The sequence below is a fragment of the Salvelinus namaycush genome, chromosome 24, assembly GCF_016432855.1.
Source record: "Salvelinus namaycush isolate Seneca chromosome 24, SaNama_1.0, whole genome shotgun sequence".
NCBI lineage: Eukaryota > Metazoa > Chordata > Actinopteri > Salmoniformes > Salmonidae > Salvelinus > Salvelinus namaycush.
The window spans coordinates 9,525,465-9,548,522 of record NC_052330.1 but is presented as its reverse complement, the minus strand read 5'-3'; the positions used below and the strand labels follow the sequence as shown (position 1 = coordinate 9,548,522).

Here is a 23,058-nt window from a genome sequence, read left to right as displayed (position 1 = left end):
TGCTTGGACCATGTTAGTTTGTTGGTGATGTGGACGCCAAGGAACTTGAAGCTCTCAACCTGCTCCACTACAGCCCCGTCGATGAGAATAGGGGTGTGCTCTGTCCTTTTCCTGTAGTCCACAATCCTCCTTTGTCTTGATCACGTTGAGGGAGAGGTTGTTGTCTGGGCACCACACGGCCAGGTCTCTGACCTCTTCCCTATAGGCTGTCTCGTCGTTGATCAGGCCTACCACTGTTGTGTCATCGGCAAACTTAATGGTGTTGGAGTCGTGCCTGGCCGTGCAGTCATGAGTGAACAGGGAGTACAGGAGCGGATTAAGCACCCGAGGGGCCCCTGTGTTGATGATCAGCGTGGCGGATGTGTTGTTACCTACCCTCACCACCTGGGGGCGGCCAATATCTCATCCACATAGGTTCAACAGAATTTAATTAAAATTACCTGGAAATGTTGATTCAACCAGTGTATGCCCAGTGGGAACCACTACACAAATAAGTTACGCTCATTTTAACTGAGAGGTTCCGAGTTTCCGATAGCACATGAACACGGCATAAGTCTTTATTCTTCACTTTTTGTGTAAAAAAATTGATTTGTCTTGTGCTGTGATGAATTGATTGTCTAGTAATCTGTAGTTTTTCCATTCAGATGTGATCTTTGTTAAAGTTGAATTTTTCTATTAAAACAAATCAAAACCATGAAAAATACTAAAACAAAGACTAGAGAATTTAATACATTGAGTTTTATTATATCAATCTTCAACCTCCACCCACAGCAATGTCCATTAAAAACAAAGCAAGAAACACTTCCTTCATTTTTTTTGTACATTTACATTTATACAAATACACAGATCCTGTGTATAGTTGTTTGGGAAATAATATAATCCATCTTGACATGGGTAGATGGCATATGCTGTTTTAACACGGAGAAAGCATTAGAAATGTGTACAAAACAAATATGCACAAGGAAATAATATATACTCTTGCCATAAATTATCAAAATACAGTATTGCAACAGTCCCAGAAGTAAAAACTGAAATGAATACTCCCCATCCTCTTTTGATAGGCATTAGTGCCTCAGAGTATAATGATAATATGCTTTTTCATAACTGACAAATACAAATTGAGGCTAAAAGAAACAAATGGCACACAAACAGAATGCATAAAAACTAGTTGATTTGTTTTCATTTTTTAATGCTGATGCACAGATAATTCAAATGGGCACTTTACAAGAACTATTTACCAAAGATTGTATTTAATATAAAAAGGGAAATGTAGTTAAACAGTGTTTTCTTTAGTCAACCTTTGCGTCGTAAGGAGCTCCTTAGAAATACTGTTCAGACTTTTTAAGTCTTGCATTTACAAATTGCTACAGCGCCTACAAAATAAAACGGTAGGGTCCTCTCCGGTCAGAGTTAATGCCATCTTTATGATACAGAAGAGACCATCTCCATCCATCTGAAGAAAAAAAAACATCAGCTTCAATCACAACCAACCAATAGCAGCTAATGAAGACAGTGAGCGAGGGAGAATGAGCCCTTGAAAACCACTCCCTCGTCTCCTTCAGGAGGCCCAAACCCAGCCAGTCTGCACTTAGAGCAGAAATACTTGTATAACAAATAACAACGGGACAACATGAAAACCCAACGGGGTTCAATCAAAGCACCATTTAAAAAGGAAAAGACAGGGAAACACAGCTGGATGAGACAGCGTTGGTTTAGCACCAGAGTAACTGCTGCACAGGGCAGTGGGCCACGGGGCCGTTCAGAATCCGAACTGCTCCAGGAGCTGTCGGAGGTAGGGGGCCTTGGTGAGCTGTCTGTTGACCCGGGACAGCTTGTAGAGCACAGGACAGTCCAGAGACACGCACGGAACCTGCCGCTCCGCACTGCCGCTGCAGTTCCGACAGATCTGGACCAAATGGAAAACAGGTTGGTTGGTTAATGGAGTTTAAACACTGATGAATCTTTATAGCTTCTGCTCTAGCTACAGAACCTCACCAACCAGTTGGAGTGAACTATCCCTCTAATATTACATGATGACAGGGCTAAAAATACAACTCTAAGCTTAGCTCGATTTCCATCTCGCTGTACTCTGACTCTCTAAACTCAAATGCAGACAGTGCTTGGAGACTACTCAGCATCGGCTTGTGGTACACTACATAACCAAAAGTATGTGGACACTTGCTCGTCGACCATCTCATTGCCTGCCCCCCCCCCCCCCCCCCCCAATCCATCCATCCTGCTGCTATAACATCCTCCCTCCACTCTTCTGGGAAGATTTACATGTTGGAACATTGCTGTGGGGACTTGCTTCCATTCAGCCACAAGAGCATTAGTGAGGTCGGGAACTGATGTTGGGTGATTAGGCCTGGCTCGCAATCGGCTTTCCAATTCATCCCAAAGGTGTTCGATGGGGTTGAGGTCAGGGCTCTGTGCAGGCCAGCCAAGTTCTTCTACACCGATCAACAAACCATTTCTGTATGGGCCTAGCTTTGTGCAAGGGGGCATTGTCATGCTGAAACAGGGAAAGGGCCTTCCTCAAACTGTTGCGACAAAGTTGGAAGCACAGAATCGTCTAGAATGCCACTGTAGCGTTAAGATTTCCCTTCACTGGAACTAAGGGGCCCAAACCATGAAAAACAGCCCCAGACCATTATTCCTCCTCCACCAAACTTTACAGTTGGCACTATGCATTCTGGCAGGTAGTGTTCTCCTGGTATCCGCCAAACCCAGATTGTCCATCGGACTGCCAGATGACCAAGCGTGATTCATCACTCCAGAGAATGCGTTTCCACTGCTCCAGAGTCCAATGGCGGCGAGCTTTTACACCACTCCAGCCGACGCTTGGCATTGCGCATGGTGATCTTAGGCTTGTGTGCGACGGCTCGGCCATGGAAACCCATTTCATGAAGCTCTCAATGAACAGTTCTTGTGCTGAATTTGCTTCCAGAGGCAGACTGGAACTCGGTAGTGAGTGTTGCAACTAAGGACAGACGATTGTTACGCACTACAACACTCTGCAGTCCCATTCTGTGAGCTTGTGTGGCCTACCACTGAGCTGTTGTTGCGCCCAGACGTTTCCACTACACAACAGCAGCACGTACAGTTGACCGGAGCAGCTCTAGCAGCGCAGAAATGTGACGAACTGACTTGTTGAAAAGGTGACATCCTATGATGGTGCCACGTTGAAAGTCACTCAGGTCTTCAGTAGGGGCCATTCTACTGCCAATGTTTGTTTATGGAGATTGCATGGCGGTGTGCTTGATTTTATAAACCTGTCAGCAGGGGTGTCCACATACTTTTGTATATATAGTGTAGCTTGCCAATGATGTCCTTCCCCCCCCCGACCTTTCACCTTTAGCAGCTGGTCCTGCTGGCTCTCCCAAAGCCGCATGTCCTGGTAGAGAGTGACGGCCACGCGTTGGGGCTCGGCCCGGCAGCTGGCACACACCCCTAGCTGGGTAAGCTCGTCACACACAGGACAGTGCAGCGTGGTGAAGTACTGGGAGATAGTCCCCTTCCTCCCCACTTCCTCCCCTCTGGCCACCATGGAGCATGACGCCTTCTGGACCTGAAGACAGAGGACATGTTTAGAGCCATGGACTAGGGTAGATTTGTGGTGATAAATACGTTTAAAAAAAAATCAAGACTGTAATTCACTATTTGACAGGTCAGACTATTTTTGCCTCTAAAACTGGTGTCAAACTCACTTCATGGAGGGCCTCGTGTCTGCAGATTTGTTTTTTTCCTTTCAATTAAGACCTACACAATAAGATGAGGGGAGTTCTTTGACGAATTAAGGTCACTAATTAGTAATCAATTACCAGGGAGGAGCGAAAACCCGCAGACACACGGCCCTCCACGGAATGTGTTTTGACACGTGCTCTAAAACAGTGTTTCCCAGGGCCTCCCGGGTGGCGCAGTGGTCTAGGGCACTGCATCGCAGCGCTAGCTGCGCCACCAGAGTCTCTGGGTTCGCGCCCAGGCTCTGTCGCAGCCGGCCGCGACCGGGAGGTCCGTGGGGCGACGCACAATTGGCCTAGCGTCGTCCGGGTTAGGGAGGGTTTGGCCGGTAGGGATATCCTTGTCTCATCGCGCTCCAGCAACTCCTGTGGCGGACCGGGCGCAGTGCGCGCTAACCAAGGGGGCCAGGTGCACGGTGTTTCCTCCGACACATTGGTGCGGCTGGCTTCCGGGTTGGAGGCGCTGTGTTAAAGAAGCAGTGTTGGGTTGTGCTTCGGCGGACGCATGGCTTTCGACCTTCGTCTCTCCCGAGCCCGTACGGGAGTTGTAGCGATGAGACAAGATAGTAATTACTAGCGATTGGATACCACAAAAATTGGGGAGAAAAGGGGGTAAAAAAAAGAATTTAAAAAAAAAACAGTGTTTCCCAACTCCAGTCCTCCAGTACCCCCGACCGCACACGTTTGTCGTTAGCCTGCTTCAGACTGAAGGGCAAGGGGACCAGCGTTTCTCAACTCCAGTCCTGCAGTACCTCCAACGGTACACGTTTTTGGACAAACGCACCTGATTCAACTCACCCAGGTCTCGATGATTAGTTGACAAGTGGAATCAGGTGAGTTTGTCCGGAGCTACAACAAAAACGAGGTACTGCAGGACTGGAGTTGAGAAACACGGGTCTAAAAAGAGCCAAGCCTCCTTGCCCTTCAGTCTGAAGCAGGCTAACGAGACAACAGTATGAAATCTGCATGTCCTTTACACAACTCGCCACTAGATGGAATCATTGGCATTTCAAAAGGGCATGCCTAACAATGACTTGGGTACGAGATTGGATATTTATCTCATTTGATTCCCGACATGTAGCCCTTTTTTCTTTTGTTCTCTGTCTGCACGACAGTCCGGACAAAGCTTTCAAAAGCACCACCGCTGCTTCAGTGGTCTGTGTGTGTGTCATCAAACGTCTATTCTCTCCTGCATGGATCTATCATCAGTTTGATGAATCCCAGTAACTAACTAGAAGAGCTGGGAGACCAGAGGGTCCACATTTTAAGGGTCCGACAACCCCCCCTCCTCCCCCCACCTGCACCCCTCTTTCATAGCCTCACCCTGGGGAGCTCCTGGTACCAGCTGAGCACGTCCACGCCGATGAGCTGGAAGATGCGCCGCAGCGGGGGCAGGATCTGCTTGGTGATGTAGTAGGTGGCGTTGAGGCGCAGGCCCGGGTCCTGCAGCACCTCCAGGGGCCGCCGCACCAGCTGGATGAGGGGCACGCCGGGCGTCCCGTACACGATCACGTAGGGCACCCGCTCACCCACCCGTGGCTCCAGGCGCCGGTCATAAGCCATCATACGCCTGGGGGGGGGGGGGGCAGTGGGGAGATGGGGGTGGCACGACACGGCATTGGAATGGCTGTTTCATTATAATCTAGCACCCCAAATATGTGCAGTGGTATAGGACCACACATACATACAGTACTCAGATTTCATTTGATTAATTTATCACAATTGTTGTTTTTTAAACCTAAGTACAAATATCTGAATAAAATATGATGCATTTGCTCCTTGTTTTTGTACTGCAGTAGTACTACTGACTATAATAAATTGTAATACATTTCCTGAATCACACAGAATATTTTTCCCCTTTAACCATGTCTCTGAAATCAGGTTTTGCCACCCATTATGGGCTGGGTTGCTAGGCAACTGTCTCAGGTACAGTACACTGAGCTAGGCCCGTTGTAGTGCAGGCAGACAATGGACATTGTGGGGAATCAGTAAGTGGCTTCACAAAGGGCACACAGCCAGACGAGAGGGGAGGAAGGTCTCACACACACACTTCAACAAGCCACTCCACAGAAACACACTAGTTAGACATGCAATGACATTTAGGCACTGCCATATTGTCCACACACAAGATCTCTCAAAGATGCTACTGTCAATTCAACACTCCGTCGTGTCATAAACACACAGTAGGACGACACTCCCCTCAGGCGGCGTGTTGTTGGTGTACCTGGTGAGCTCCAGAGCAGGGACGCAGGCCCCCGGCCGGTAGGAGCTGCTGCCCCTGTACTCCTTAGCGAAGGTCAGGTCCTGCATGCTGGCCTTGGCCTCCAGCACCTTCACACACTGACGCTGCACAAACTGCTTCACCTGGCTGATGTCCCGCGTCTCAAACAGCAGCTTGATGGAACGCTCCAAAATCTAGGGAGAGGGGGGGGGGTTGCACATACCAGACACCAGTCTATTTCTACACGTCGACCAGGTTGACTGTGATAGTATAGAACGTTCAGACAAGGATTGATTCCCATGTGGGTGCTTTGTATTAATCTGAGCACGGGCTGCTAGTAGAAATCTGGCATGATTGTGAAGGCTGTAGACAGAGAAGGCAGAAAAATCGGTCAAATTTTGCCGGTTACCTTGGAAACAGCAGTGCATCCGTCTCGGCGCACAGTTTCGATCCCCTTGGCGTCGAACACGGGGTCCTTCTGGTCCAGGCTCTCGTACATGTAGCCCACGTACCGCTTTTTTGTCTGGAGCACGCACGGGAGGTACACCTGGGATCACACACACACACACACACACACACACACACACACACACACACACACACACACACACACACACACACACACACACACACACACACACACACACACACAGAGAGGAATTAAAAACTATTAAACCACACACACACATTGTGTGGGCTTCAATACAGACAGCCAGTCTAGCAACTTCATACTGTACTGAGCAGACTGTACCTTCTCAAACTTCAGCTTGACAGGTTTAGGGTTGGTAGCAGTCACCGCCTCGGCGATCTCGTTGCCGATCTTGAAGGCCTGCTCTTTAGTCGCACCCTTTAGCAGGACAAACATGCTGGCAGAGACACAAGCAGAGGTTAAGAAAAGAGAGTCTCCGAAAAACCCCAGGGCTCAATATCTCACGCTTCCCACTCTAGGCTTGTCCCTACCTGTCTGTGTCACCATAGACAACGTGGGCTCCCCACTTCTTGGTGTCGTTGACCAGCTTGATGGCCCTCTCCAGGGTTTCCCTGGCCTTGTGGACAATACTATCTCCAACCTGTAGAGTAAATAGATGGAGACATGTATGAGAAAAAGGCTGAGCTAAGGTTACTGACAGAGGGGGGGGGGGGGGGGGGGGGGGGGGGGGCAGAGAAAGATATATCATGGTCGTGGAGTTTTGGGTAAGTGTGCCAGACGTTAGCGTGACCCCTGACCTCTACGCTGGGCATACGTCCGGAGTAGTGAGCGGCGGTGTAGCCGAAGGTGACGTTGGCGATGAGCTTGAGTCCCAGCTGCCTGGCGTCCAGCAGCCTCATCAAGGCCTTGTCCTGCTTGTAAGTCTTCATGGAGCGCTTCACCATGAACCGCGTGTTCAGGATCTCATCCAACATACTGGGCAGGACCCCCTTCCTCACCGTGGGCTGAGCAGGGAACAGAGACGTTGACACAGACAGGACAGACAGAGACAGAGTTAAACTCAATAGTTCCATAACAGTTTAATTTATTTCAGCAAAATCCACCTTCCGTTCATAAGGAAAAAGTGAACGTATCAGAAGAGTTGTACCTTGACAAAAGCGATGCCGTTGGGAGAGATGGTGATTTCATTGCGGAGCTGGTGGAGGAGCTCAGGGGGGACACGCAGGGAGGTGCAGCCAAACTTAAACTCATCGGGCCTGAAACATGACACAGTGATCGGTCTCTGTACCTAGACTGACATCTCACTCTACCAAATCTAGAGGGTGAATGCATGCATGCATGTGTGTAGGTGTCTTACGTTCCCATGCTCTCCACGTGGCCCAGGCAGGTAGAGTAGCAGTAGTTGTAGGCGATGACGATGGAGGGGTAGAGCGACTGGAAGTCCAGCACCACCATAGAGTTGCTGTAGAAGCGCGACTCAGGCTCCATGACCAGTGGGATGCACTGCGGCGCCCTCTGCTGGGCTCTCTGCTGCACGCTGGGCGTCACGGGGATGTAGTTCATGGGCTTGGCCACGCGCAGCATCATGGACTCCACACGGTACTGCAGGGAGAGGAGAGGGCAGAGTGGACCTTCTCAGACTGATCACTGACAACTTGTACGCCATGCGGTTTAGCGCAGTCTCGACAAAATGTGTCCTCATTTCCCCTTGATCGTCTTGCCTTTAATTTGTGGTATGTAGTACTTGTTCTGACCATCACCGATTCCTAAACACCTTCTAGTTTACCACAGCAGGCGGTAGAAGTGAGCCAGACAGAAACTCATCCTGAACTTCCAACTGTCCTGATGTGCCTTCTGAACTCCTCTTATAGTTGAAAGGCAGTGGTCAAACCACATAAGACACTAAATGAGACAGTGAGTGAAACACCAGAAAACGTAGCACCTGCAGAGCAAAACATTACATCAACGCAGCGTGCCAATCCACACCACAGCCAATAGCCCAACATTTCTGAGATCCGGTGGGTTCCTGACCTGGGATCCTCTGGTGAGCACGTGGTAGAACTGGATCCCGAACACCCTGGCCAGCTCGCTGGTCCTGCCGATGATGTCGTGCTGCTGGAGCAGTTGCATGGTGCCGCCCAACCGGCTCACATAATGGTCCACCATCTTCCACCTGGCAGGCACACAACACAGAGTCATACTGCAGGTGTAACAACCCATTTTATGGTCTTGTTTCGGCAAAACCAATAAAAGAGTTGATCCCCAAACAGAGTGACGATGGTTAAGATGTAAGCGCAGTGAAAAGGAGAGAGCGGCCAGGTAGGTGGGTGGGTGGGTGCGGTGCCCACCTGTGCAGGTCCGAGTTGTGGTCGAACCAGTCCGACAGGGTGCGGGGGCTGTACAGAGGGAAGCGCTGGTGTAGGACGTGGAAGGCCACATTCTCAAAACTGTAGTTGTTCAACGTTACCTGGTAAAAAAAAAAAAAAAAACAAGGATATACACTCCTACAAATGACCCCAGAAACCAACATGAGAAGATTCATAACCAAATGATCTGCAGCTATACACTGTTGATTTAGATTTATTTTTTTGAAAAAGGGAACCAAGCTAATTTATACGGTGGAAAGGTTGGCAGCATCGATACTAAGCGATTGATGCTGTCTGCAGCGGCAGCGGATACCTCAGTCTTCATGATCCTCCACAGGTTGATGACGATGCGGCCGATGATGTGTATCTCCGTCATGGTGTCTGCTCCGTACTCATCCCTCTCTGCAGCGAAACGGTTCTCCTTGGCGTCACCTGAGGACAACAGACAGACGTCACTACACCCGACGGAGGAGCAGCCAGACGACATCGAGCCACATTCTCCTTTGACCTGGCCGGAATGGCTGGCTGTAGAATGTCAGGGAGAAACCTGCTTGACGTTTCTGTATGAGCCAATATTATTTCAATACAGTGTTGTGGCAGCAGAGAGGGCAAGGGTGAATGCCACCCTACCTGGCACCCTGGAGAGCTGCTGGCACAGGTCAAAGTTGAGTGCTGATGCCCGCTGGAGGATGTAGCCCCAGGAATGCATCTGGACTTCATAGCCTACCAGCATGTCTGGGTCAAACCTGCCACAACAGAACAGGGAATCATGTTAACAGCCACAGTACACATGTTTAACAGTGGCCAAAACAGAAAAGATAAGATTTCATAGAAACGGAAACAAGATATGAATATGTATAACATACATTTAAATCAAAAACAGTGAATTTGCATATGCGCTGTGAGCCTTGGGAACATGAACACCCAGCGAAATATTTAACAACCGATCAGGTGTCCAACAAAGCCACTGGTGTGCTTCAGTTCTCCTTTTTCGCAATGTAAGGATCAAGGTCAAAACCACAGGAGCCAATACGGTACCTCCTCATGATTGTGACAACTTCCTGGAACAGCTGCTTCTCATCCACAGCGTAGGTAACCTGCAGTCCTGAGACCCCGGATCTGACCAGCAGGGGTGCTGTTCCTCTGACACCTGGGAGGACACACACACACACACACGTCACAAAACGCTGTTCTTTCAGATCCAAGCACAATGACCGTGTACACAATGGCAATATTTGAAGCCAGGTCAGACAAGTGTGGTCCATCCATCCACAGCATGGCGGGAGGGACTGAGGGAGTGACCCATCACCTTGGCCACTGTCCTGGCAGTCCTTGTCCACCACGATGGCCCCAGTCAGCTGCGTCTTGTCTGAGTCAGGTAAAAGTGCGTCAGAGCTGAAGCAGTAGAATAAGGCACATATGGGGTCAAACTCGGGGTCGGGTTCCAGGTCCCGCCGGGTTCGCGCGTGAAGCTCCATGCTCATCAACGTCAGGTGCTGCACCTACAGATGAAAAGGAAAAGCATGTCACATTCCTTCTGTACCACTACGGGGTGTGTGTGTGTGTGTGTGTGTGTGTGTGTGTGTGTGTGTGTGTGTGTGTGTGTGTGTGTGTGTCACCTCGTGCAGGGCTTTAGCGTCCTGGAGGTTCTGCATGCTGACTTTGAAGCCGTACGAGTTGCTGATGCTGGGGCCCTCGATCTGAGAGTTGTCTTTCTTTGTAACGTTCAAAGCAGCAAACTGGTTCTGGGGACGGAGAAAGAGGGGAAAGCACGTTCACATAACGTTAAAAAGGGAGAACGGTGTATCCGGGCAGATAAAGTAAAGGCAACGGATTCAAATGATCAAAGCTAAATCTGTAACGTGTCTTGGGCTATTTACTTGTCTGATGCTCTTCATCAATATTCTGAAACCATACACAGCTCATGAATGTATAGAGGCCAACATGTAAAAAGAGAGGCTTTTTGGAGTGAATGGCCTAAAATGAACAGGAGCTTAAATTCTCTGTGTTTGTCCTGACCTTCATCTGTGTGGTCAGTAGCACTCTCCTCAGGGTGTCTGTGTGTTCCCCTCTCCTGTGCTGCAGTCTCTGAGATGGGGACTCTGCGTCTGGGATTGAACAGAAACCCCAAAATGAGTTCAGGGTGCTGGTTCGACGCATAATGACATTCCAGAGGACAAAACAACTGCATGCAGGCGGCGTCCTCCTATTAAAGCTAATTCAATAAATGACTGTGACAGATTAACAATTCCGGTACGCTTGATTAGTCAATTATGCAGTCATTAATAGCAGCCATAAAAATTTCACACCGAGGTAAGAAAGAAAGTTGGAGTAAAGGAAAGCTTACGGCGGGAAAGACAGCGGATGCTATCGCTAATGCCATTTCCCACGGTCGGAGTTAGTGTTAGCGGCCGAGGCAGGATGAAGAGTGATAGGTGCTGACGGCCTGTGGCCGGAGAATGATGGGGCTTACCTTCAGTCAAAGGGGTGCTGCACACAGGTTCAGACTCGCCCCTGCATCTGCGTCTCCTGAGGACTGGGGTGCTGTGGAGCTGAAGGTGGGGGCTGGTCCTCTCCCTGTCCCCCCGGTTCTTCGTGGAAGGCAAGGGAGAGGGACTGAGGAAGTGCTTCTCCTCGCTCCTCTCTGGGGAGGTGCAGAGCCTGGGGGACAAGGGTGACCCTAGATCTGATCCTCTTCTCTCCCCCTCTACTCCATCTAGTCCCGAGGGGCTGGGCTGCGTGGGCTGCTGCCAGGGCGGCAGGTCTGGTGAGTCTGGAGAGATGGATTTACCATAGTACTCCTCCTCAGGGTCTCTGGTGTTAATTTCTGATACAGGCTTCACTCCTCTGGGGCTGTCCTGAGTTTCCACCCCCTCAACAGGTGATATATGTAGAGAGAGATTGTCCCTCTGAGTCCTGATATCGGAGGGCTTCTCAAACCCCTCCTCTTCCTTCAATGCTGGACAATGGAGCAGAGTGGGCTGTTCAGTCCTGTCCGTTTGCTGCTCTTCTCTTATCTGTTCTAACCTTCCCCTCTCCAGTGCTCCCATGTCTCTCCTGCCCCTCTGCAGATGCTCGTACTGTTTCCTGGCCTCCAGCCATAGCTGGACGCGCTCGCGGCTGGGGGCGCTCCTACAGGGCAGCAGGATGACCTTCTGGTCCCCGGCTGAAGAGGGGCTGAGCTGGGCCTGGTCTCTGGTGGCTTCTGCTCCCAGGGTGTGAGAGGAGCCGGGCCGGGTCATGGCGGAGAAGGCTGTCTTCCAGAAGTGTAGCCCCTCCAGGGATAGGTCCCCGTTGAACTCAGCCAGCTCCTTGGCCAACCTGGTCTCCACCGTCAACTTACGTCCACCAACCTCCCTGGAGAAGAAAAAATTATTGAATGACGTACAACATTATGCCTCACCACAGCCTTAGTCACAGACATATATTGTGTGTAGCGTTTAACCCTTGAATCAATCAATCAAATGTATTAAGTATTTTTCACATCAGTAGTTGTCATAAAGTGCTTTAAAAAGTAAATCAAATCAAATAAGACCACTAAGCTCTAATCGCATATTACCTGGGTTTCCCTGGGGCATCTGAGGGGTTGCTGCAGAAGGGTTCCTGAAAGGTGGCCTCAGACATCTCCAGGTCCAGGAGGGTGGTGAGGATCTCTTCCCGGTTGGGAGGGGACATGAGGGGCTTGAGGATGTGGGCTCCCCCCCCTGTCCCCCTGAGGAGCTGGCTGCTGGTCTTCACCTGGGATATAGAGTTAACCGAGCGCGGAGAACTACTGGCCGTGGTCGACGTCAAAGCATCATTCCCCTCCAGTAAGTCCCCGGTCGGTGATCCTTCATTGTCTGCGAAAGACGCAGAGCTCAAAGGCAGCGGTAAGACGGGGTCGAAGGCAGAGAACAGCAGCTCTTTCCTCTCACAGTGAAAGCCCTGGAAGTGGCTGAGGCCGTGGAGTTTGCCCAGGGACGTTCCCCACTCTCTGCTCCTCAGTAACCTCTCGGAATCCAGAGAAGATAAATGGTTGGAGACAGATTCACCGTTTTCTGGCTTGTCAAAGAGGTCAGGACTCAGAGGTCCAGACAAGCTTCGTTGGAGCGCCTCCCCAGACCCAGACAGCCTATCAGGCCTCTTCTCAATGCTCAGCGCCAGCGCAGGGATGGCCTCCTGGGTGATGTCACTCAGGAACTTCTGAGGCAGATTCTTGTCGGTCAGAACAAACTGGCTGCCCATGTACAGGCTGGAGAACTCTGTCTGGCTGCCAATGCCGATAGCGTTGATGTCGAAGTTGTAGTTGTGTGGGAGCTCTGGGGAGAGGCTGTCCTCTATGGAGTAGCAGCTGTCCAGGCCTGGGTCTGACAGGAACACTGGGCTGTCGTCCGACATAGGTGGCTCCTGCTTCACAGGTAACTCCGGCTGAGAGTTTGCCTTACCCTTCCTGCTTCTGGGCTTCTTCTCCTTGGGAGTTGTAGTTCTTGAGACCCGGGGTTTCCGTGGGGTGGCTGATGGAGTTTTCCTGGCTCTTGGTGGCTTGGCTGCAGCAGGGTCTGGTGTGGGGCCAGGGGGCTGTGTTGTAGTGGAGGAGGAGATCTCTGTGCCCACTGTCTGGGTTGGGAGGCACTGACCACCTCTCTGCTGCCTCTTCTGCAGGAGCTTCTTCAGAACAGCCAGGCCAGAGGTATCCTCAGGTAGGGCCTCCCCGTTCCTAAGGCCTGAGTGGGGGGACCCTGATTTGGGGGTGCCCTTACTCTTCCCCACCATGGGGGATTTCACCTGAGGGGGTGTGCACTCATCAACTGTAGTTTCTGCCTTCACAGCACAACCCTGCAGTTGGCCTGGATGCGTTTGGAAGAGTTTGAGAGCAAAACTTTGGTTCACCTCCATGATGGAGGTCTCATAGTCCTCGGACTTTGGTTCAATGAACTGGGACAGGGATTTAGAGCCAGTGACCCCATGGGAGCCGTCAATGATCTGGCTGGTTTTGTTAGCTGACTGCTGAAAGGGTGGTACGGCCTTTGAAGAGGATTCAGTAGGAGGCAACACATTCTCTGGGAAGAGGAGCTGGGAACTGTCACGGTCTCTGCTTTTTACAGGGGGCTGTTCAGCCTCTTCAGCCTGCTTCTTCCTACGAGGCCTTCGCGTTCTTGTGGTGGTGTTAGTAGAGTCACCACCCACACTAGTCCCATCAACTGTTTCTAGATCTTTCTTTCTCCTCCGTGGAGTCCCAGTACTACTTTTCCTTCTCGTGGCACTCTCCTTTTTGACTTCCGCCGAAAGCTTATTAGCAGACTTAGTCCGTCTTCTTGGGCTGCTAGGTTTAGCAGTCCGGCTTCGGTTCCGCACACCTCGGCCTAAGGACTCTGGGGGGGTTTCCTGACACACAGAACTGAGACAGGGATCATTTAATGGGTTCATCAACCCATCAGAGGACATGGCTTCCATAAGGGGGTCACTGGGCGACCAACACCGGGGTGGGGTTGAATCAGTGGGGCTAGGGGATCTCTCAGACAGATAACCCAACTCCACCATCACATCAGAGTACTCAGTGGCGTGGTCATTGGCCAGTTCACAGTAACATGGCCGCGGGCATGGCAGAGAGGGCCGAGTCGAGGCTTTCCTAAGGCCTTTAGTCCTTCTAGGCCTCTCACCCCCCTGCCTGAGTCTGACTCGAGGTTTGGGTGGGCCACTGACCGTTTTCTTAGTGGTGGTGGTGTTGACCTTAACCTTTCGTTTGGGCTGTTTCTTATTAGCCTTGGGCTCACTTAGAGGAAACTTGACTGCACAAGACTCTAGAACCTTAGGCCAGAAGGTCTTGAGAGGGGCCATTTTAGTGTACGTCTTCAGTTTGTCTGGTGTGAGCACCACCCGCTGCTCCTCAGCACTCACCTTGGCCATCTTCACCAACATGTTCTTCTGACCCTTGAACCTGTTGATGATGATGTACTTGATGATGATGGGTGGCTCCCTTGGTTCCTTTCTGGACATCTTCCGTCGTTTCTGGTACTTGAGTTCCTGCGTGCTGAGGATATAGTTGTCTTTGAAGCGGACGTAGTTGTCTCGGAGGGCCAGAGGGTGTTTCACGCGAGAGGTGCCCGAGTGTTCCCCGTCCTCGCTGCTGTCGTAGCTCATCTTGCGCTTGGCCCTCAGGGTGTACTTGCTGCCAGGCAGACCTGAGGCTTTGGTGCCGGTCACTTTAGCAGGGAGCTCAGGCAGTGGGGCCAACCTGCCCTCCACAGACGCCTCAGTGGGACTGGCAGGGACTGGGGCCGGTGTAGGGGACACGACAGGGGCTGGTAGAGGGGAAGGGGCCAGGGCAGGGGAATGGGCAGGAGCAGGCGATTCTTGGAGTGGTGCTGTGGGTCCAGTCTCCTCTATGACTGACTTTGCCACTGTGTCCGTGCTCTTAGGACAGGCAGGCATGATGGACGTTAAGGCCATGCCCACTTGGCTGTCAGAGGCTAGGCTTTCCCCAGCATTCGCTTTAGCTTTCTGGGCTGCTGCAGCCGACCTCCTCTTGCCCAGCTTTAGCCTGGACCTGCGTGGCTCTGCCTGCTCTAGCTTAGCGCAGCCGTCGGTCAACTTGTTGCCCACCACCTTCTTGGCGGGCCTGGTAAGGCAGTTGGAGAGAATGACACTGGGGAAGAACTTGTAGTGTGCCTCCTGCTGGGCTACTATGGTCCTCTCAGTCTTGTTCTCCTGATAGTCCTCGTACCGGATCTTCAGCTCGCCCATGTCCCCCTCCTCGCTGCCTCGGCCCATCTCACCCTCCCTCGAGGCAATGAGCTCGTCCTCTTCTATGGGGCAGGGGGCTGGGTTTATACTGTTCCTCGGTATGGGGCTTTTACAGTCTTTCTGACCCAGCTCTAGCTCTGTCTTGCTGGGGCAGTTCCTCAGCTCAGAGTAACACAGGGAGAAGCTCCTGTGGTTCTGCAGGATGGACAGGCGATTCTTCTCCACATTCTTGATGCTGCTGTACTTCTTCCTGCTCTGGGTGATTTTCCCGTTGCCGAACGGAAAGACGTCCAGATCCGACTCATCCAGAGCCATCGTCTTCTTCTCGTAGGTGTACAGAGGCCGAACGACGTCCATTTTGTCCACACAGATCTGAGAGACCTCGGCCTGGTTGGCGATGTTGCAGGGAATGGGGTGTTTGACCGGCTGGATGTAAGGTATCTCTTTATTCACCTTGAACCCTGTGGAACACTCATGACTGTCTTGGCTGAGGGAGAGAAAGTGCTTATCAGCTGGTTCCTCTGTGTCCTGTGAGAGGGCTTGCCGGTGCTCCGGGTGTTTGCGGTCTAGGAGGATCTTGGCTGAAGACGGGAGCTCCAGGTGGACTGTCTCCCCAGGAAAGGGGTTCCTCTTCCCCAGGATCTTATCGGTGACGGTGAGGGACGAGTGGGTCCTGGAGCCTTTGTCCGTTACCGATGAATCTAAAGAGGAAATATAACAGGAGAGGAGACATAACATCTCAATACAGTGACAGGAATGTAAGGCAGGAGTCAATGAGATGTGTCGTCGATGTGTTAGCTGCAGTTTATCATCTATATTACGTTCTTATCACTCACCACTGTTCTCATCCGCAGCACCATCCAGCTGAGGAATGGACAGGTTGGCAAAAAGAGAGTTGTTCCCACTCCATTCCATCTCCTCATCTGACGAGTCCTGGGGCTCGTCACTAAAGCTCTCTTCTGCCTCCTTCACACCAGGTCTACGGAGGGAGATAAGACACATTGATTTAACAATGAGGCGTCGCTTAAACTATTTAGTCAAGGCTCACCGCAGGTGACCTTCATCTGACTGCCAAAAGTGTTTACTGTTTAACATTGTGAATTCAGTGACAACACAAGAAACAAGAGAATTATGTAATTAGGTGTTTTTATTGAGTTAATATTGAACTCATAATTAATAAGTTAATATTGAGCAAGGCAAAGACGTACAAGGTAAAGAAAGAAAATAAGAAATCAGTCACCTCCGTCTAGAAGACTGTTCTGGAAGGTCGCTGTCCCATCTCTGTGACATCAGCAGACTGAGTTCTGCCTCCTCCTTCTCTAGCTCTGGCCCCTCCTCCTCCTCGTCACTGTTGTAGTGAGCGCTCCCTCCCCCGGGCAGGGAATGCTGGGAGTTCTGCCTCATAGGGGCCGCCTGATACCCATCATCCTCCAGGCCTGCCAGCAGGTTCACCATGGCATGGTCCTGGCTGCTGTCTGCAACACACAGAAATACCTTGGAGGTCACTCATCTCCAGACTTGGATGCTCTGCTTATGGCCTGGAGTTATAACTAGGTCCCAGAGTTTAAAAACTGCCATTGGCGATGCTATATAAACAATACGTTGATTAAAAGCAGATTTTTCAAAAAACTAAAATGACATAAGAGCAGTAGGATAAGCTGTTCTCCATATATCCGATGAACACAGTACAGTGTGTTTGCCTACCTAGTATGGGTGAGTGGTTGGATTTCTGGGAGAGGGGGAGAAAGGTCTGACTGCTCTCCAACAGACTCAGAATGGCCTCCTCATCCACAATGGCCTCCTCCTGGTCTTTACCACGGCTCCTTTTAGTGTCTGAGTGGCGGGAGAGAGGGAGAGAAGGTTATCATTACTGACAAACAGAGTGTACGTGTCCCAAATGGCACCCTATTCCCTACACAGGGCACTACTTTTGACCGGAACCCTATGGGCCCTGGTCAAAAGTCATACACTATACAGGGAATAGGGTGTCATTTGGGACACAGCCACAGCGAGTGGTTCAGCATGAGGCCCGGCCGTACTCCATCCTGTCTCCGTGTGTGCCAGTCGCCTTGCTTCCCTAGCATTTCCACTGGTCCTACGGGAGACTTGGCAGACTGAGCGAGCAGATTAGGCTAATGTAGATCAACACTGTGTCACACTTGAAATTCAGTCACAGTAGGAGTGATAGGATATCATTTGGACGAATGTCGATCCACCTTCTCTGGCATTCAGACAGACAGTCTAGCAGAGGGCCAGTCGGTTGGGAGAATTGGGAGGAATGTTGACGTCACACCCCCCTTACTGTCTAGTCTAGCATAGGGCCAGTCGGTTGGGAGAATTGGGAGCAAAGTTAACGTCACATCCCCCTTGGTGTCTAGACTAGCAGAGGGCCAGTGGGCAGACGGAGACGCCTTGCTCACCTGTCTGGGAGTCTCTATGCGCCTCCACCAGGTTGGCTGGTGTACACTGCAGCAGCTCTGGGGTCAGGACATCAGGGTGTAGAGACAGTTCAGCTGGGGATGGATGCTGCTCCTCTGCCGCGTCATCCACAGACCCAGACTGAGTCCTATTTAAAAAAGAGGGATAAGACCGTTCAAAAGGGAGACTGTTGCTAAGGTTATTACTTGTCATAGACGAGGTCCCTGAGACCAAGCGCTGCAGCAGTCATGTTTGATTAGCAATCCTTATTGTCTTAATCAGGAGATATGGCTGCAGTGTGTGCGTGCGCGTGCGTGCGAGAGGGAGAACGAGTGAGAGAGAGAAGAGTGTGGGATAGAGAGAAAGAGAAGAGGGAGTGTGTGTAGACTGTGTGTGTGTGTAGGAGGAGGTATGAATGGAAAGCTGGCAGGTGGCCAGCAGTACTTTTGGGCTCTCCTCCAGATGCCTCTCCCTATCAGGCTCTGCCATCCGCTTTGTCCCGTGCTGCACCCCTGCATTGCTTAGCAACTCACTACTTATCAGCTCAACGAAATATTGAAAAATATGCAAGGTGGAACACAAAAGGTAGAACAACCAATGCAGGTAGTAGTTCCCTATCGCACCCCCCCCCCCCCCCCCCCCCCAATTTTTTTTATTTATTGAATATTCTATTCTGTATGTCTCATTTCTTATCGTGGGGCGGATGAAGGAGTGCAGAGGGGCTCCAGAGACGGGCCTCTGTGCTCACGACTGTCTCGATCTGGTGTTAATTAGTCTCGTTGCTAATGACTTTGGTGGCTAAACGAGGGAGCCCAGCAGGTGCCAGGAGATTCCTGCAGCGATTAAAACATTTCAGCTCCCAACTCCGCCTCCTCCCCTCCGCAAACTCTGCTCGTCTGTACTTACTACAGTACAGCCTGCCTGTCTGTCTGTGGTAACAATCAGAGAGAGAGAGAGAGAGAGAGAGAGAGAGAGCGAGAGCGAGCAACTAAATAATAGCTTTAAAAAAGTACATAAGAGAGTAGTGGACACCTTTAGATGTACAATAGACAGACAGAGAGAGAGAGAGAGCGAGAGAGAGTCAAATCAAAGACAATGTGTATACATGCGAGAGCACGCCAGCCAACCAGTGAGAGTTGTGATCTGGGAATGTATGTGTGTGTGTGTGTCACAGTGCTGCCAAGCCACAGCTCCATCACGTGAGAGGAAACGGGTCCCTGTGCCAGAGCCCAAACTGCTCCCATACTGGCCTGGCCTTTGATAGAGCCGTTTCACTTTCCTCCCGCTTTCTACCCATTGGTATCAACTTAGCTTTGTGAGTAGGAGCCATCTGGACCTGATGTAACAGCACACACCGGGCCAACTGTACTTTTATTTATAACAGGAAATTCTTTCTGCTTGGCAAGGAGGGGGAACAGGGAGAGCCCTGGGATATTAGACAGCAATGACCCCATCAACCCTGGACTATCCCCCTCTGGCCCAGCCACTGACAGTGTTGAGATGAACCAGGAAGAGGCATACAGTCATCATCTCATAGAGACAAAGACAGTAATACACTAACCAAAAAGGCACGGGGAAAATAAGTAGCCGTTTTAACATAAAGAATGAAAGACAGACCAGATGTAGATTCTCTCTAAACGCAACTTATGTGTTCTCCGGCGGTAGACATCTTGTCTTGAAAGCAGCAGATGTTTACTCTCAAAGACCACCCCTGCCGCCCCCTCTCAACTTCCCAAACCAAACAAAGCACAGATATCCACTTACGCAATGTTGAGCAACTGTTTGTCCGACGATGACTAACAGTCAAGTTACCCTAAAGACTATTGGAAACTCTTGTGGTGAGCCATTCCCACGCTTAAAGACGGCAAGCTTGAGGGGGAAAGTTGTTACTTACACGTCAAACTCATTTTCCTTCAGGATCTCCTTGAATCTCTGCATGAAGGCCCTCTCGCTCTCCGTCGAGGCGACAAACCCACGATCTGGAGGAGCACCAAAACGCAGGCAGAGGTTCAATTATTACACGTTGATGTATGTGTGATGCACACGGGACAGCAGTCAGACTCAGATACGCATGAATCGTGACAGAGACGAGCCTAGATTATTTATTACCTGGTCGATGCATGTTCCAACAAGCAGATGGCACATAATATGGGGCATAGACCACTGGAGATTGATGGCACCTTTATTGGGGAGGACGGGCTCGTGGTAATGGCTGGAAGGGAATAGGTGGAATGGTATCAAATACATCAAACAGATGGTTTCCACGCGTTGGATGCCATTCCATTTGCTCCAGTCCAGCCATTATTATGAGCCGTCCTCCCCACAGCAGCCTCCACTGGCATTGACTTACAGGTAACAGCAAAAATAACAAAAACAGTTGAGTAGATGAGGGTTTTGGCGGCTATGTTATGGTGTGGGGTGTATTTTCCTGGCATGGTTTAGGTCAGGGGTCGCCAGCCTTTTCTAGCATGAGAGCTACTTTAAAAAAATATAACCCGAGCGACTCATTTTTGTTCTCTTCTCTACCCTGCAACCCTTCCCCGGGTCTTTGGTGTACAAGAGATGTGTTTTCTGTCAATATACCTGGTAAAATAATGGTTAGTAAACATTATTTGGCATGACCAGCCCCATAAAATTATATTCAGATTTCTCTGTAAATATAACAAATATTCATAGAGAAACAACAAAAATCGATGTTCTGAGTCAATGCTTAAATCACATCAGAAGAAAGAAATGTAAGCCAGGAAAAACTGGAATTCCCCTTTTTGCAAAACAACGGCCACCCAAATGAAACAAACAGCCATGCAAACAGCCTACTTTGCAGTTAACATTTAATTGAGAAGGTTTTGGTGGAAAGTCTCTGTTTACTCTACCCAAAAGACGTGGTCATTAGCAACGCTAACTGGCTACATACGGCGTGATAGACAAAAGCACGGTCCAAACAGACAGACAGACGGGCAATATTGCTGGAAATTAGTTAGCAGATATTGTGTTACATTTGGCTTTTTAAGCTAATAGTGGCTAACCAGGGGTGGGAAAATGTCAATATGGCTTTTGATTCGATATCAGCTGGGAGCTTTATGTTTATGACAGTTTGTGATGGAAAAATGGATGTACGTTCAGAATTGATTGGCTAGCTACTCATAAGCGGCCTGCGATCTACCGGTAGCTCGCGATCTACCTGTTGGAAACCCCTGGTTTAGGTCAACTCAACCCCTTAGAGAGAAAGGCAAACGCCAATAAATACACTGCCATTTTGAGTGATCGCCTTCAACCTATGGTGAAGCATTTCTATCCTGGTCACTGAATGGTTTTATGAGCATGAAAACGATATAAACCATATGTCATGGCCGTCTCAGTCACCAGATCTCAACCCAATTTAACACTTATGAGAGGTTCTGGAGCGGCGCCTGAGACAGCGTTTTTTCCACCACCACCAATAAAACGCCAAATTCTGGAATTTCTTGTGTAAGAATTGTGTCGCATCCCTCCAACAGACACTTGTAGAATCTATGCCAAGGTGCATTGAAGCCATTCTGGCTCGTGATGGCCCAACTCGATTATTAGGACACTAGGTTTGTGTTTCCATTATTTTGTCAGTCACCTTTATATTCAGCCGACACGCATGTAGGTAGACCTGCTGGACGTTTAACTGTGGTGTTGACTAATGGAGGAATGGGCTGTGAGGAGGTATATAGCTGTCAGTCACTCACCCTGTGACTGTGGGGTCACTGAGATGACTGGTTCACTCACCCTGTGACTGTGGGGTCTCCATCTGAGATGACTGGTTCTTCTCGCGTCGTCTCTGCTTCTCATCCTCCCAGATGGCCTGCAGGCCAGGGTTGCTGCCAATCTGATCTGCACACACACACAGTGTCGGCATAGATCAGTCGGTTGAATGAGGGCCTCTGCATTTCCCATCTACAGTTGGTTGAATGAGGGCCTTTGTTTCAAAGAGTACATTGACGCACACAAAGTTAAAGAGCTCAGATCACCACTAACCACTCAAAACTGGACAAGCGCTCGAAATCACTCCTCAAACCATTTCCTTTTCAACAGTGAGTTTGTATGTCTGTTTTTTGGGCAGATGGAAAATCTACTTGCTGAAGGCACATGTGGACTGCCCTGGCGTGACCCCCTTTCTGCCAGATAATGGTGTGTGTGTGTGTGTGTGTGTTTTCCACACTCCGTATTCTGAGCACAGCTAATCTAAAACACAACCAAACACTTTGATTCTGCTGTGTCATTCTGTTCCTAACATTTATCATGAATAGCAGAAAGACTGTAGAAATCGTTCATACTGGATTGAGATACTATGAGGTCTGGGAACACATTCCAATGGCAGATGCATATTCACGCATGTTTAACAGAACGTTCTATTTTTGCTTTATGTTCCCAGTTCAATCTGCTCTTCCAGTCTTCCATCCTACACCCCCCTGTTTCGCTCTCCCTCTCTCCCCCACAGAAGGTCTGAGGCAGACGAGACTACAGAGAGACAGGGTGAGTGGACAGTGTTTGTTTTGGCCCGGGTGGTCACTGATCTAACGCTCTGATGTGCTGGAGAGCAGGAGCCTGGCAGTGGGGTGCGAGACACACTGTTTGATCTGGAGAAGGCCTCCATCGCTCATCTGGCTTACATAGGCAGGGGTCCCAAATGGAACCCTATATAAGGGCTCCTATAGGGCTCTACATAGGGAATAGGTTGCCATTTGAGACGCATCCAAGGTTTGACGAGGAAAAGCCTTCATTCCTCGACTGTGCTGCATAGTCAGAGCAGTGGAGTCATTAACCAACCCGTCCCCTCAGTCTCTCCTCATGCATCTGTCGGAATGTCTGACTGGCGGTTTTATATATATGACTAAAAGACGTTGTTTCCCAGTTTCTCGCCGTCCTTACTCTCTATCTCCAGACGGTTGAGGATGTCTACAGCCACAGCATCCACTTCCAGCTCACATGTGCTCTGTTTCTCCACATCCTCCAAGACCAGGGAACTGCATCAGAGAGTGAGCAAGAGAGAGGGGGGGGGGGGGGGGGGTAGAGAGAAATGGAGAAAGAGAGAAGGAGATAATGCAGATTGGGCGAGCGAGAGAGCAAAAGGTGAGCACACAACATGGATACACATTACACACTAAATCCTACATGGAAAGAAATGTACAGACA

At 50.1% G+C, this 23,058-nt stretch overlaps 1 protein-coding gene across 1 annotated transcript in view; it reads right to left on the bottom strand.

The window, feature by feature from the left end:
* Positions 1–729: 729 nt before the first annotated feature.
* The window catches only part of rev3l (REV3 like, DNA directed polymerase zeta catalytic subunit), a 49,871-nt gene continuing 27,542 nt past the window's right edge, over positions 730–23,058 (bottom strand). The window contains exons 6-32 of the mRNA XM_038962583.1: positions 22,795–22,889; positions 21,652–21,756; positions 19,793–19,877; positions 17,901–18,046; positions 17,185–17,313; positions 16,721–16,955; positions 16,317–16,459; positions 12,317–16,181; positions 11,231–12,114; positions 10,777–10,865; positions 10,377–10,502; positions 10,067–10,259; positions 9,796–9,907; positions 9,388–9,503; positions 9,071–9,189; positions 8,740–8,858; positions 8,423–8,564; positions 7,749–7,993; positions 7,539–7,647; positions 7,189–7,395; positions 6,922–7,031; positions 6,713–6,827; positions 6,371–6,508; positions 5,965–6,155; positions 5,064–5,310; positions 3,353–3,568; positions 730–1,906 (exon numbers count right to left, since the gene is read on the bottom strand). Coding sequence (XP_038818511.1) covers positions 1,760–1,906; positions 3,353–3,568; positions 5,064–5,310; positions 5,965–6,155; positions 6,371–6,508; positions 6,713–6,827; positions 6,922–7,031; positions 7,189–7,395; positions 7,539–7,647; positions 7,749–7,993; positions 8,423–8,564; positions 8,740–8,858; positions 9,071–9,189; positions 9,388–9,503; positions 9,796–9,907; positions 10,067–10,259; positions 10,377–10,502; positions 10,777–10,865; positions 11,231–12,114; positions 12,317–16,181; positions 16,317–16,459; positions 16,721–16,955; positions 17,185–17,313; positions 17,901–18,046; positions 19,793–19,877; positions 21,652–21,756; positions 22,795–22,889 — 8,428 coding nt within the window. The 3' untranslated portion in view covers positions 730–1,759. The remainder of the gene's footprint in view (positions 1,907–3,352; positions 3,569–5,063; positions 5,311–5,964; positions 6,156–6,370; positions 6,509–6,712; positions 6,828–6,921; positions 7,032–7,188; positions 7,396–7,538; positions 7,648–7,748; positions 7,994–8,422; positions 8,565–8,739; positions 8,859–9,070; positions 9,190–9,387; positions 9,504–9,795; positions 9,908–10,066; positions 10,260–10,376; positions 10,503–10,776; positions 10,866–11,230; positions 12,115–12,316; positions 16,182–16,316; positions 16,460–16,720; positions 16,956–17,184; positions 17,314–17,900; positions 18,047–19,792; positions 19,878–21,651; positions 21,757–22,794; positions 22,890–23,058) is intronic.